Source organism: Mustelus asterias, chromosome 13, assembly GCF_964213995.1.
Source record: "Mustelus asterias chromosome 13, sMusAst1.hap1.1, whole genome shotgun sequence".
NCBI lineage: Eukaryota > Metazoa > Chordata > Chondrichthyes > Carcharhiniformes > Triakidae > Mustelus > Mustelus asterias.
Genome location: NC_135813.1, coordinates 5,495,170 through 5,510,712, shown reverse-complemented (window position 1 = coordinate 5,510,712; position 15,543 = coordinate 5,495,170). Strand labels below are relative to the sequence as shown.

The 15,543-nt window shown below is 43.0% G+C and overlaps 1 protein-coding gene across 3 annotated transcripts in view; it reads right to left on the bottom strand.

The window, feature by feature from the left end:
- Positions 1-854: 854 nt before the first annotated feature.
- The window catches only part of slc25a25b (solute carrier family 25 member 25b), a 64,119-nt gene continuing 49,430 nt past the window's right edge, over positions 855-15,543 (bottom strand). For 2 of the 3 annotated variants that reach the window (XR_013499329.1, XR_013499330.1), the window contains exons 4-11: positions 14,686-14,797; positions 11,402-11,560; positions 8,021-8,173; positions 7,674-7,781; positions 7,394-7,561; positions 7,103-7,253; positions 3,315-5,201; positions 855-2,951 (exon numbers count right to left, since the gene is read on the bottom strand). Coding sequence is in view for 1 of the 3 variants with exons in the window: in XM_078226245.1 (XP_078082371.1) it covers positions 5,017-5,201; positions 7,103-7,253; positions 7,394-7,561; positions 7,674-7,781; positions 8,021-8,173; positions 11,402-11,560; positions 14,686-14,797 (1,036 nt within the window). In the remaining 2 variants the exon portion in view is untranslated. Of the gene's footprint in view, positions 2,952-2,973; positions 5,202-7,102; positions 7,254-7,393; positions 7,562-7,673; positions 7,782-8,020; positions 8,174-11,401; positions 11,561-14,685; positions 14,798-15,543 lie in introns of those variants that run through there. The other variant, XM_078226245.1, reaches the window with a different exon arrangement.

Below are 15,543 nucleotides of genomic sequence, written 5' to 3'. Positions count from 1 at the left end.
GGACTGGGGTAGGCACAGTAAGGAGTCTCAACACCAGGTTAAAGTCCAACAGGTTTATTTGGTAGCACAAGCTTTCAGAGCGCTGTTCCTTCATGGTGGGCACTCACCCGATGAAGGAGCAGCGCTCCAAAAGCTCATGCTACCAAATAAACCTGTTGGACTTTAACCTGGTGTTGTGAGACTTCTAACTGTATCTGAAAAAGAACAATGTGAGGATTATGGGGAGAAGGTGGGGGAATGGCACTAGATGAGTTGCTCATTGGAGAGCTAGTGTAGACACAATGGGCCAAATGGTCTCCTTCTGCACTGTAATAACTCTTGTGATCTACTCCCCACTCTGGTGATTAACTCAAGAGCAGAAACCCTGGTCAGTTGTTACCACCCCCCCAGCAAAGGCAATTTAGCTAACTCAGCATGGTGGCACAGTAGTTAGCACTGCTGCCTCACAACGCCAGGGACCCGGGTTCGATTCCCGGTTCAGGTCACTGTCTGTGTGGAGTTTGCATGTTCTCCCCGTGTCTGCATGGGTTTCCTCCCACAGTCCGAAAGATGTGTAGGTTAGGTTGATTGGCCATGCTAAATTGACCCTTAATGTCAGGGGGACTAGCGGATAAATGGCATAACAGGGATATGACCTGGGTGAGATTGTGGTTGGTGCAGACTCGATGGGCCAAATGGCCTCCTTCTGCACTGTAGGGATTCTATGATTCTAACTCATTTGATTGAGGATCAAAGCTGGGACATTTTGGTCTGATCTGGTCCGGTCTATAGGACTTGGTGTATGTTTAACAATATAGCATGGTCTGGTGGACACTTTATACAAATATAGCAGAAAGACACCAGCAAAGTTTATTCGCATAGAAATAATTTTATTAGAAGACTGTTCCCTATTTGAACACAAGTACATAAAGGGTTGATCATCAGTCTTGATCTACAACACAAACAAGTACACACAGGACATTGCTTGCATTGATTCTGCACAACTTGCATTTCATAATTTAAGAAACTAATTACAGTCTGCCTTTGGCAAATTAGATTCCACTGCAAAAATCCCAAAATAAACGGTGACCTTCATTCAATTATGAAGTAAAGGCTTGAGCAAAAATCGGCAGCGTTACAGGGCATTTGGACCTGTTCTCTGGAGATACCGCGCCAACAGACGAGGGCACACAGCACAGTCCTCAGACAGGGGAAACACACACATCAGGATCTGCGGAGGCACTTTAACGCTGTAAGGCTTTGAAAACAAACCAATTATCACAGTTTACTGACCCCGGGGCACAGGGCGATGTATTTTCAATCCACCTCCATTGATCTTGCGTTTAAGAAACAGTTTTTTTTTAAAAAAAGCGTTCATACTTTTTTTTTTTTAAAACTGCGTTCACATGATCACCTGATTCACAATAGGAAAATAATCCTCCCCAACAGGAAAAACACCTTCTGGTCCCAGTAAAATAACATTTCATTAAAATCGGACTACATGCTCATGAAAGAAGTCACCCATGTAAAACAGAAAGCCATTTCAACTCCCTTGCAACCCCCTCTTCCAAAAAAAAAGTGTGAACAGTGCAGATTCCCGGGCTGTGTGTCAGATCAGGAAGACTGTCCACAGGTTTTATGCAAACAGTCTATAGCCCACTTCCAGAGTGCAGGTCTATACTAGTAGGAAGCGTTTCTTACAAAAATAAATGGGGCGAGTGTCCTGTTTACTCCCCAGAATGTTTCAGGGCAGCAGTTCCAGGCCCTGTTAATGTCTGTGCATAAACAGCCAGAACAGAAACAAGCTGGACAAGGCAGAGACCAAGCCATGCTGTAGGTCAGATCTTTTTTGAGTTTAATGATTACAAAACCATTTTACAACTAAGGTTACACACAATTTACTTTTCACAAGCTTCCAAAATAAATAGATAAATTAGGTGGGGGAAAGACGACGCCTCGAAACTCAGCTTGCAAAACATTATAGCCAATATTAGACGTGAATAAGATTTTCAGTTTGCAGCTCATCAAATCATAGAATATCTACAGTGCCGAAGGAGGCCTTTTGGCCCAACGAGCCTGCATCGACAACAATCCTACCCTATCCCCGTAATCTCACATATTTACCCTACAAATCCCCCTGACATCCCCCCAACACTAAAGAAAAATTTAGCATGGCCAATCAACCTAACCCGCACATCTTTGGACCGTGGGAGGAAGCCGGAGCACCCGGAGGAAACCCACGCAGACACGGGGAGAACGTGCAAACTCCACACAGATAGTGACCCAAGCCAGGAATCGAACCCGGGTCCCTGGCGCTGTGAGGCAGCAGTGCTAACCACTGTGCCACCGTGCCGCCCCTAATAAGGAACAGCAGCAAAGGACTCGTACAGGATGTGAACCCAGGACCTTTTGTAGGCTTTCCAAATAACAATACCTAAAGCGAGAATCATATCTCTAGACCGAGTCACGCTCTGGGCCAACGAGTCACTAAAATGATAACCTGTAAAAAGGCTGTTCAGTCAGCAAAGAGTAATCCCTTCCCTTTTTAAAAACAGAATCAGCACAAGGATTTTGACCTGCTACAAAGACCACATTGCTGCTAAAATAACACTAAACAGCTTGAACCATACAGAACCTTTTGCTCAAGTACAGCACAAACCAGTCGCTCCCCCAACCCTCGCAGTTCTCATCACACACAAACGCACAAGGACCAGTCTTGCTAAAGAAGCTCAGGACAACTGCTGGAAGTTGCACTTCATCAGACAGAGATACGGTATCTGGTCCCCAAAAGTCCTGCAGGTCCCACCGCACCATGAAACTTCACAAACCTTTCCCATTCATCAGGAGCCACAGGTCCGTACCCACCCCAACACCCTCCCCTCGAGGTTTGCAACATCCTTCAACACTTTCATATCATCTTGCCTTCTTCTACCACTCCTCCAGATGCCCCCACCCAACCCACTGCCACCTCTCTTTTAAATAAAAATGCTTTTCTACTCGAAGCAGACAGATCAGGCCTAACAGAGCGTAGAATTTTCATGCTCTCTTTTAAAGATTCAAAAATTTATTTATTTGTCACAAGTAGGCTTACATTAACACTGCAATGAAGTTACAGTGAAAATCGCCTAGTCGCCACACTCCGGCGCCTGTTCGGATACACTGAGGGAGAATTTAGCACGGCCAATGTACCCTAACCAGCACGTCTTTCGAACTATGGGGGGAAACCCACGCAGACACGGGGAGAACTGCAAACTCCACACAGACAGTGACCCGAGGCTGGAATCGAACCCGGATCCCTGGCGCTGTGAGGCAGCAGTGCTAAACCACTGTGCCACCGTGCGAGAGTACATTTGCAGTGTCGGTCCACAAGATCTCTCGGGCCTTTCTGCTAGTTACCGGGTGATCGATAGTCATTCCCAGTTTGTAGTTTGCATGAAAACCACGAGGAATCTCAGACTGTTTTAAAATAGCAACGCTTGCCTGTTCAGATTTGCTGCTCCATTCATAAATAGTCAGAATATTAATTCATTTTTAAATCGCTGTAACAATACTAAAAAAAGTGGCTCATCTTTGTGACAGTCGAACTGAGGTTAGGGCCTTGCAACTTGCACCTTTTCGACTACTGTACCCAGACGTCCGCTGCAGAAATGCACTACACTGGGAAGAGTTATGCCCTCAAAAGGCATAAACTGGCCTGTGCAGTACGTGCGTATCTGAACCAAAAGGAAAAAAACTGTCTGGAATAAACAAAACAGAAAGGGCCTAATGACTGATAGTAGAGTTAACCATTGCCTCCACACATTAGAAAGGGCTTTGAAAAGCTTTGAAACCCATACAAAACAAACAGCTAGTTTATAGGACGTGCAAATGACAGCAACACACACACACGCGCGCGCGCGCACACTCTGAACTCATTTAGATCACATTTATTAATAAATATCTGGTTAGCACTGCAAGATGTATAAAAATAAATAATTTAACCCCCTTTCTAAATGTAAGACGATCATTTAAGGTTTCTATAAGACAATAGCTGATCACCCGCACAATAAATTGTGAAGGAGATTTCTTACAAACTTCAATGGCCATCACTGGTTTTTGACTTCACTCGTGATGGTCTAACAGAATCTTATATGGACCTAATATTTGGTTCCTTCACTGGGAGATCAAGCCTCCGCTATCACAGATTATATAAGCCTTTCTGAAAACTTTTGTAAACAATAAATAACATAAATACCCAGTTTACACCTGAACTACACGATAAAACCAAAACACTGTAATAAAATTAACCCGGCTGGTAATGAACTTCAGGAAATGTGCAAGTGAGACAAAAGAACGGGCTTTGCTTGTGTCTCCAAAATTAACAAGGAAATCGGAATCTTTTCTGGAGCTTTTCAGGATTGTACATGTCAGCTACTCGTCAGAGGGAATCCCATGGCCACGCTACATTTGTGGAAATTAGAATTCTTCAGATGCAAACTTGCCCAATAAAGAAATGAGTTGGTCTCTCGACTTCAAGTTACCAATGATGGTTGGCAATACCAGTGAATACTTCAGAGCAATCCCACGATATTCCTCAATTTGCTATTTTAACAGCAAACATTAACCAACATTTGAAAATTGGGGCAGTACCACTGTTAAATCAGCAGGTTGAATATCATACGGTTGTGTAAGCATTCACTCCAATACTGCCAACAGCAATTTCAACATGGATATTTGCCATGTAACTATTAAGAAGCTTCAAGTGGCCTTTGAATGATTGATAATACAACTGATAAGCTGAGATGTTGACAAACGGTTGCACAAAATGGCTCCAGCAAGGACTCTGACTTCCCTTTACAGCTTCTGACTAAAAAAAAAATGAAAGGCTAATCAGAAAATAAATCTGCTGACATGTGTTGGGGAATGGTCCCTTTAACCCTCTCCCCCGATGTGTCCTTGCTTAGCTAGTGTTTTATGACATTCACAGAATGAGATGGTTAAAACCCCAGGACGATCAATCACCCAAGATTAAACAGCTTCAAGTCACTTTTCTAAGTCTCATCGCGACGTGACGCCGAGGGTCATCTTCAGGTTTTCGTACACCACGTAGCTAATGCTGACGGCAGGAATAACCTTCATGAAATTTGGTGCTAAACCTCGGTACAGTCCAATGGCTCCTTCTGTGCTCAGAATGTGCCTGAAGAGTCCAAGCATTGTGTGCTGAGGCGCTCCTACAGTGGTAGCTTAAAAGGGGGAAAAGAAAGGGGAAAATAAATGGATATTCATTCATTTGAGACAAGAATTATAGATGAATTCAAGAAACATAAAACTCAACAGATCAGAAAGCAGATAAAAGCAAAATACTTCGGATGTTGGAATCTGAAACAAAAACAGGAAATGCTGGAAAATCTCAGCAGGTCTGACAGGGTGGCACAGTGGCAAGCACTGCTGCCTCTCAGCGCCAGGGACCCGGGTTCGATGCCCGGCTTGGGTCACTGTCTGTGTGGAGTTTCCACATTCCCCCCGTGTCTGTGTGGGTTTCCTCCGTGTGTGCCGGTTTCCTCCCACAGTCCGAAAGACGTGCTGGTTAGCGGATTGGCCCATGCTAAAATTGCTCCTTAGTGTCAGGAGGACTAGCTAGCGTAAATGCATGGGGTTATGGGGATAGGGCCTGGGTGGGATTGTGTTTGGTGCAGACTCGATGGGCCGAATTGCTTCCTTCTGCACTGTAGGGATTCTATGACTTCTATTACAACATCTGTGAAGAGAGAATAGAGCCAACGTTTCGAGTCAGGATGACCCTTCGTCAGAGCTCTGAAACTTTGACTCTATTCTCTCTCCACAGATGCTGTCAGGCCTGCTGGGATTTTCCAGCATTTCGTTTTAGATCAGAAAGCAGCTGCAGACTAAAAGATGGATTTTAAATGTAACGCTGTGAAATATATCCGATCATTGTATTATGCAGTGTGACTGAAAATACTAATTAAAGCTCTGCCAAGAATCTTCCTCAATTGCTGAGTAGGTAAAACTGTATTATGAACTAGTAAACAAATGAGCAGGAGGGTCCCAGGTGCAAATCCTGCTCTGAGCACAACTGGCTGATATCAGCTGGGACAACAGTTTGGGAGTGCTATAATCAGCCTTCAGTTCAGAGATCGCATGCTAATAATCAGAGGAGCTAAGGGCAAGCATCAGGTCAAGCCCAAGATCAGGTGCAAAGGGTTGGATCTTGCATGTCTCTCCTGAATTGGAATCTATTTGAATTTGAATTGGTTTTTGGAGCAAGCAAGGTGATGAATTTGGGTTTGCCTGGTCCACTCTGCGCACTGGCTTTATAACTTTAATAAATAAAGTAAAAATACCATTTTAAAAGCAACCAGTCAGAGCTGTGAATGCTGGCCATTTCCCTGTACCAATGTACACAGGAGCAGGGCTGGGCTTGGCCATGAATCAACCCATGGGTTTAAAAAAAAACACTGATTTTATAGGCTCCCCCATGAATTGCTACTTGAGTGCGCGCGGCCGGAATTTTACCGGCACGCCCACCCCGATTCCGGGGGCGGACGAGGCTCGGACAACGGCATTCTCCGTTGGCCTCGGGCGGGATCGTACGAACCTCGGGTGGACGTGGCCGGTAAAATTCTGCCCTGTAACAGGCTTGATGCATTCTTCAAAAATATACCCCATCACAAAATAATGTCTTCAGAGTAGAAGGAAAGGCAAGGGCAAAAAACCTTTGCAAAAATCAGTTCCATTCAAGTGCTGATTTTGGTTAAATTCGTAGTGACTTATAATGGGATTCAGCATATTGGAGAAAACACACAAGTCTCTTTGGGAACAGATCAAACAAATGCTCTTTTAATTCTTGCTGCGAACAGCAAACCAGTTACACACTCTGAAGAGTCATACCTACTCGATGTTAAATCTGTTTCTCTCTCCACAGATGCTGCCAGACCTACTGAGTTTCTTCGGCATTTTCTGCTTTTATTACTGACTTTATGGATTAAATCTATCCGATACGCGATTTGTTTTTGTCACTTTCTCACTGACAAGGAATCCATTAATTGATCAGTATATTAAATTAATTAAACTGAATTTCTCCCCGCCCTCCACGAGGGTGGATTTTGCCATTGTAGACAGTTACCTTGTGCCTGCATTCGCGTCCTGACAAGTGCCAATGGGTAACTAGCTAACTGTCCGCAGGTGCTTGAAACGGTGCCACAAGCCAAGAGAACAAAGACCCCAGGATCCACACTGTCAGTGGCGTAGCGCTGCAACCAGGAATTCTTCAAAGTCTAAAAGAAAAACAAAAACGTTTCAGATCAAGGAAAGAGCTGCCTTGTAACAAAAATGGGAATGCAAACGCAGTGACAAAACCAAGTCCTGCAAAGCTATTCTTTATTTAAAAAGAAATCCTGCAAGTTGGAAAACTCACCTCATAAATAGCCAAGTCTATTCCAGCATAAGGGATGATGCCCAGCATGTTAGGAACGTAGCCTTTGTAAAACGCTTTAACTCCCTCCTTCTTAAATATGTGCTTCGCGCAGTCAAGCATTCCTGAATACTGTCCAGTTTTCCGCAATGCCAATCTTGTCTTTAACACCTAAAGTGAGCAATACCCAGGATTAAAGCCAGAAGCACAAATAGAAAATGTTCTTTAAGTATAGAAGTGTAAATTGCGATGGGGATTATAACTCCGAACTAAGTCCCATTACCTCCATTGGGTAGATTGTACTCTGTGCAATTAGTCCAGCTAGTGATCCGGCAATCAGTCTCTCCTGAATTCCCAAAGGCTGCTGGTCGCTACCAATTAATCTCTTTATCTGCAAGAGAATGCTTGCAATTAAAGCAATAGCCACATTGAACTGTACGAATGGAAAAATGCTTACTCAAACTTTACGAGCACCATTTTTAAAAAAGAATTCTCTTTTGTTAGTGTGACTGGATTTATCACTAGCTTTTATAGCAAGATTATGTTTAATACGGCAAAGTCAAAAAAGGTCAGTCAGCCAGATGAATACATTTCTGACTTGGATCTTTGCCACCTGCTCCATTCTCTCACCTGCTCGTATGCCATAAATTTGAGTGCAGATTCCGGTGCAATTTTGATTGCATTGATTCCATTTCCTCTCCATAAAGACCGGAATCCTCCCTCTTTAATCATGTGGTTAAATCCTCCTGCGATGCACATATTGTTTGATTTGGAAGCATGAACCTGTTTAGTAAAAACATACGAACATTATCTTTAATTGCCAGCTATCATGCCCTACGTGAGCGGGGAATTTCACAGTAACGTCATTGCAGTGTTAAAGTAAGCCTACTTGTGACACTAATGAATAAACTTTGTATACACCTCAAGCTATTGGAAATACAGGGTGGGGATTTGAATTTTTTTTTTGTTCAAGTGCCATGGATGAAATGATCCAGTCGCAGCTTCAAAAACACTACCTCCCTCTGCCTTCCCCCCCGCCACATAACCAGATATATCAGCATTGCAAATCTTGTATTGAAATTTCTACATCTTCTTTCGGCACTACCTTTCCATTGGGACATTTTATCCAGTGTGACCACCTGAGCCACAAAGACCAAGAAGGGTGTGAAGCCTGATCCCAGCCTATGCCATGTTTTGCACACATGGTACAGGTGAAGGGGCGAGATTCAAGCTCAACACCCAGGTTTCAGGTGAGAGAATAAAGAGTCACATCATGGCTCCTAATTGGTACCCATCATGTGCAAGTTGGAAGTGTATGTAATGAACAAAATCATAGAATCCTACAGTGCAGGAGGAGTCCATTCAGCCCATCGAGTCAGCAACAACCACATCCCACCCAGGCCATATCCCCATAACCATAGGCATTTACCCTAGCTCGTCCCCCTGGCACTAAGGGGCAATTTAGCATGGCCAATCCACCTAACCCGCACATCTTTGGGCTGAGAAGGGAAACCGGAGCATTCGGAGAAAACCCACGCAGACACGGGGAGAATGTGCAAGCTCCACACAGAGAGTGACCCAAGCCAGGAACTGAACCTGGGTCCCTGAGAGGCAGCAATGATCGCCACTGCGCCACCCATAGGGCCAAGAGTAAGCAAATGGCCCACTGACACCAATCTGGAAGGATACGTCTCCAAAATTTCAAACCCCTTGGATGAATATTGCAAATTAAGCTTTAGCAATCCTACTGATGCACCAAGTACTAGTTATTGGCAAAACCTGTGTCTGTGGCCCTGGTTTTATTTTAATGAAATGAAGTGATGCTGGGTGCGATCTTACAGAGCCTTCACGCCACGCTCCCGCTCCAGCGAAGACAGAGAATTTAGCGACAAACCAAATCCCCGTTCACTGCAGCGGGACGGGAAAATCCCACTGGCACGAATAGTTGGAAAATTCCAGCCTCTGTGTTTTGTGAAGAGCATTTTATACTCGATTACTTTTTCCTACAAGAGAATTCAGTGCTTGGATTCGGAGAATATTCTTGATAAAGGCTCTGTCCTCAGAAGCATTAAAAAGGGAACAAAGTTAAATTTTATACCAATATTCAATCCTTCCTGGTCATTTACTAACGGATTTTGAAGGAGAAACCACATAACTGATTGGGACAGTTACAAAAAAACTGACTACTGATTAACATTTCAATCAGTTGTGCAATTATTTCTTCTAAGAACCCCCCTTCAGTTTAGGCAATCAGGTTAAATTTGCTTTAATATTGATGGAAGAATGCCAAAATGAAACTATGTCTTCGTTGCATCACAGCACCGAAAGAAAACTATTTGCCCAGTCAATAGAATCTTGCACCCTCAACACTTTATATAAAACAAAGCAGGAAAGCCGCATTGAACCAAAACCACAGCAATTCCACCAACTGATTTGACAATATGAACTATCTGAAATGGTATTTCTGCTTTACAAATGCTGAACATGGGAAAGCATGATCCCTTTTAACAGAAATCTTCAGCATGCTATTTAAGATGGTCAAAACTGTATAAAAACAGTCTATATTCCATCGGCTGTTCTCTTCCAATTTGAGAAATGAAAAGTTGTACATGAATGCCTTTAACTATCAACTTTTAACTTAATCCACTTGTGTAAAGTGTGTAAGTTGCGAACTCGCTGAAGAGCTGTACATATTCATACTGCGAATTTCTTACACACACAGCCATATTTCTCATTACAACATTGTCTGTTCCAACACCTGACTGTTAGGACAGAGTGTAACCCCAGGTAAATTGTTACTCTGAACCTGCCCTGCAAATGGCTCACTCATAGGGCGGGATTTTACTGCCTCACTCGAGCGAGACCGGAAATTCCCGCCCGAGGTCAACGTACATTCCCATTGTCCACCCCTCGACTGCTCGGATTCCATGGCGGGCGGGGCAGTAGAATCGCAGCGATAGAATCCCTATAGTGCAGAAGGAGGCCATTCGGGCCATCAAGCCGGCACCAACAATAATCCCACACAGGCCCTATCCCCATAACCCCACATATTTAGCCTGCGAAGTTGACTGATCTCATCTAGTGTGACATGGATGGCAATACAATTTTGACCATCTTAAGTAGCATGCTGAAGATTTGTGTTAAAAAGGATCATGTTTTCCCATGTTCAAGTTACGTAAAGTAAAAATACCATTTCAGATAGTTCATATTGGTAGATCAGTCATGTAGAAATCAGTAGGTGGAATTGCTGTGGTTTTGGTTCAATATGGCTTTCCTGCTTTGTTTTATATAGTGTTAAGAGGGTGCAAGACTATTAACTGGGCAGGCAAATAGTTTGCTTTAAGTGCTGTGATGCAACAAAGACAGGGGTAACATGGTTTCGGGTAACATGGTTTCATCTGGGCATTCTTCCATCAATTTAAAAGCAAATTTGACTTGTTTGCCTAACCCAAAGGGGGTTCTTAGAAGAAATAATTGCACAACTGATTGATATGTTAATCAGTAGTCAGTTTTTTTGTAACTGTCCAAATCAGTTATGTGGTTTCTCCTTCAAAATTCGTCAGTAAATGACCAGGAAGGATTGAATATTGGCAAATGACTTGTGCTTCACAGATAGCGATGCGAGAGAAAGAGAGTGCAAACAAAATTCTAGCCCTGGTTCCTTCTCCTCATTCAGGGAACCTTGCTGGAAGTGTGTGGACAGGATGAGGCTAAACTCCAAGATCGAGCCACCTGTTGGACACTTGCCATTAAGGTTCACATGTGAAAACTGCCTGAGTGATGAGAACCGCACAGGATCAAATGCACTCAGAAGAAGGGAGAGGAAAAAAAACTCCAATTCCTGAGTGATCCCAATTGCTCAGTGGGTAAATGCATCAGTCAATATTACACACAGATTAACCCAAAAATAAAGAATTTGGTGAGGCATGAGAGGACTGCGGACCCAGTGACCTGGGCTGTTGAATAAAGTAGCTGACCTTTGCAGCAAAATGAAACAAGCGGGAAACTCACCTGCATGAGTACCTTGAGCCGGTCAAGTGGAGCAGTGCATGTTCTGGACACAGCACCCGCACCTCCTCCCGCTACCAACTGTCGCCACCACATCCCAGTTTGCTTTTCCTCCTCTGTGAATTCATCTGGAATCGTTAAACTCTCACCTACGTCAAAGATCTAAAACACAAGTTGAGGCTTTATTACTTCACACAGCTCGGCACTGCTTATAAAAACAATGTATAGATACAGCAGCAATTGATGTAACAATCTTTTTCAGTTAATGGAATGGAAAATACCTGCACCCAAACTGATTTCACTGATTTTTGAGAGAGTTTCATTTAAAGTAAGATGGAAGCAAATTATTCTCAAAAGGTTTTCTGATACAAACTATAAATCCATCTGCTGATGGCCAAAGGTTATTTGAACTCAGATCTGTTGCTCAATTCAACTGCTGAGCAATGGAAATTGTTGCTCCACAACTAATTAATGATTCAGGGTACGTTTACCAATATTTCATTCTAAATAATTAATATTTAAACAAGACTACAATGGAATTTTACATTTCAAACATCTCCTCTATTAAAAAACAAGAACTAACAATTTTAAATTGCTAAGTCTCGTGTAATATACAGATCACCTCCGCATGATCACAAGTGCAAAATGCCAATAATTAATTAAATTTGGATCTGGAAAATGCAACTTCAAACAAACTCTATTAAACAGCAAATAGATTTGCTACATAATGCTAGTTATTTGAATTTGAACAAGAGTGGCTTAGATATAGTAAGCACTCCCCCCACATTCTCATCAAAAATAGCATATTGTCTAGGTGTGTTTCAGTATGTTAGTACTATGGTAACTATAGCCTGTAACCTAATTCCCTTGTAATATAATTGTGATGCAGCTCACTCACTTAAAACATGCTCAAAGACCTATGTTTTTCTCTCAATTTTCACTCAACCCATCCCTTACTGAATCAATACACAGTAACATTCAGGGTACCACCATTCACCTGAATTAACTAAGGGCTGCTGAAATCTTGCTGCCGCTCACACCTGCAGGATCTTACAGTCCCACCGACGGCGTACCCCACCACGGGTTTCACAGCGGCAAGGGGTGCTTTCAACTGGAATTGCCATTGACAACGGCCGGACCATACGATCCTGCTGCCAGCAAGCAGCGCACCGCCTTCTGCCACCTCAACACACGCCACCGAGGGGAGGAAAAATCCCACCAGTATCTTTCAGAAAAGGGCGCAAGAAAAGAATTGGAATCTTTCACAAAAGAAAGACTACATATTGTAGCCAGTGAGAAACAAGTTTGATACCACCCAATATAAAATTTGCATGAGGCACTGGGTTCCAGGATCTTAGAATCATAGAATTCCTACAGTGCAGAAGGAGGCCATTCGCCCCATCAAGTCTGCACTGACCACAATCCCACCCAGGCCCTATTCCTGTAATCTCACATATATACCCTGCTAATCCCCTGACACTAGGGAGAATTTAGCATGGCCAATCCACCTAACCTGCACATCTTTGGACTGTGGGAGGAAACGGAAGCACCCGGAGGAAACCCTCGCAGACACGGGGAAAATGTGCAAACTCCACACAGACAGTGACCAGAGGCCAGAGTTGAACCCGGGTCCCTGGCGCTGTGAGGCAGCAGTGCTAACCACTGTGCTACCATGCCGCCCCATCTGTTCATTAATTAAAAAATTTGTGAACACTAACTTTACCGATGTTACCTTAAACATGCTATATCATTGCTGAGTTACGGTGTCAATTTGTATGTGTCAATAGTTACCTTCCCTTTGACTTCTATCTGTGGAGGTCGCTTCTTGCAAACAAAATGCAAAGAGCTCTACATGTCAAAATTGTGACATCTGACATTGGCATGTCGTTAAGTGTTAGTTTATGGACTCAAAGGTTACATGAGCAAGTGATGTAATCAATGCAAAAGTCAAAGCCAAAAATTCCACTCAATCGAGTCACCAGCTTACTCCAGCGAAAAACCAGAGCAATCTGCCTGCTCGGTCTAGCTTACTTGGACTGAAAGAGGAAAAAGCTCAACTGGGCTAGATAAAGCTATGCAAGGGCATGAAACCAGAGTAGGAAAGGCAAATGAAACCCATCGCAGAATTTAACAGCACACAAGCAGGCATTTTGTCCATTGTAGCTGTGTTGGCTATTTGAAATACATTTTCCCTTAGTCTCATTCCCTTGCCTTTAGCCCATACATCATACTTCTTTCAATCAAATATTGTCCATTCCCACATTGAGGATTTTGCTTCCACCAACATATTTGCAGAGGCTTTCCTTTCTCTTTCAATCTTCTGTATGTCAAAAAAAAAACCTCCCACACTCTCCTTTCATTATTTTGCTGAAGCCTTTCAATTTACACCTGCTTGTTATCAAATTAATGATCATCACAGATAATTTCCCCTTATTTAGCTCATCAAAAATTTAAATTTCAAATACTTGTATTAGATCTCAATTATATTCGTTCCAATGAAGAGCCCAGTTTCTTTAATCCCGTTTCAAAACTCATCCTTTGGATTATCTCAGTGAATCTCATCTGCGCCCTTTCTACTTCAATGTTTTTCCGAAAATAAAGGTGAACTATTCAGACTTTGGCCCAACCAATGATTTATATAGGTTTAACATCATTCCAAATATTTTTCAGAATTTTCTTCTTAAATGGGTTTAAATGTGAAATTCACAAGGCACAAGTTTCTGTGCCAACACAAATGTAATACAGGAAAAGTTTTAAAGTTTATTTATTAGTGTCACAAGTAGGCTTACATTAACACTGCAATGAAGTTACTGTGAAAATCCCCTAGTCGCCACACTCTAGCACCTGTTCTGGTACACTGAGGGAGAATTTAGCACAGCCAATGCGCCTAACCAGCACGCCTTTTGGGCTGTGGGAGGAAACTGGAGCACCCGGAGGAAACCTATGCAGACACGGGGAGAACGTGCAGACTCAGCACAGGCAGTGATCCAAGCGGGGAATCGAACCCAGGTCCCTGGCGCTGTGAGGCAGCAGCGCTAACCACTGTGCCACCCGAGGACAACTGATGACAGAGGATGAGTTAGTCCTGAACATTAATGGACATATCTCAAGTGGTCGTTATTCACCGTTATTGATTTCATTGGAGACTTGTGCCATGCTCACTTGGGACACACGTGCAGGGGTCAAGAACAAGACATTGGATTAGGGGTGTATGCGCTGACAAAACATTAAGCTGCAATTTTCTAACTTTAGGCTGTCATCCTCAATACACTACGTGTCGAACTTACCGTGGAGTGCTTCCAGTACAGGATTATTTCAGGAATGTTGTCTGCTGGATGTAGAAGGTGATAATCTCGCCACTCATTCCAGTCAATTGTCATTGTTCCATTTTTATCCATGCTATTAAAAAAACAGAGCAAGACAACAAGAGCATAAAGTTAAACTGTGGTTGCCACATGTTTAAACTCTACTGTTTAATGCAAGTTATGATCTGCATATACAGGTGATAGGGGGATCCAGTATTTTAAACAGTAGAAACTATTGCTGCGGGAAGGGGAGGGGAAGGTTTATCAGCATGTAACTGACTAGCATTATAGGCTCATGAGTTTGTGCAAGGACAGTTATTCAAACCCATTTTACAAATCAGGGAAGGGTGAAGCTGCACAAGATGGAAACAAGATGTGTTTTTATTAATTTCTATGAAGGGAAGCACATAAAGAGTAGACAGGCATACACTGATACTTACTATACAATAGGGCCCCAGAGGTGCCCTCTCCAAATTCTGAAGACAGAAAGCAAAAGATGCAGAAAACAGCACAGATAAAGCATTTTGTACATTCAACAGAGGACAAAGAACAAACACACTTTGCTGCACCACCTCACCCTTGTAAATACAAAACAGCACAATCTTTCCTAGACAAAGCTACGATCTCCCGATATTGTTTAGGAACACACACAAATTCAGTTTTAAAAGTTATTTTTGTCACCTTCCCCAATATCACCTCAACTTGCAATTTGCAGTCTTACTAGATCATTTTCCCATAAGCCACTGTAGAGATATAATTCCACTATAAGACCCCGCAGAGGATACAGCCTCGGGGGCAAGTGGCAGGAAGGTGGGGTATCTTTACTTTGGAAAAATGGAG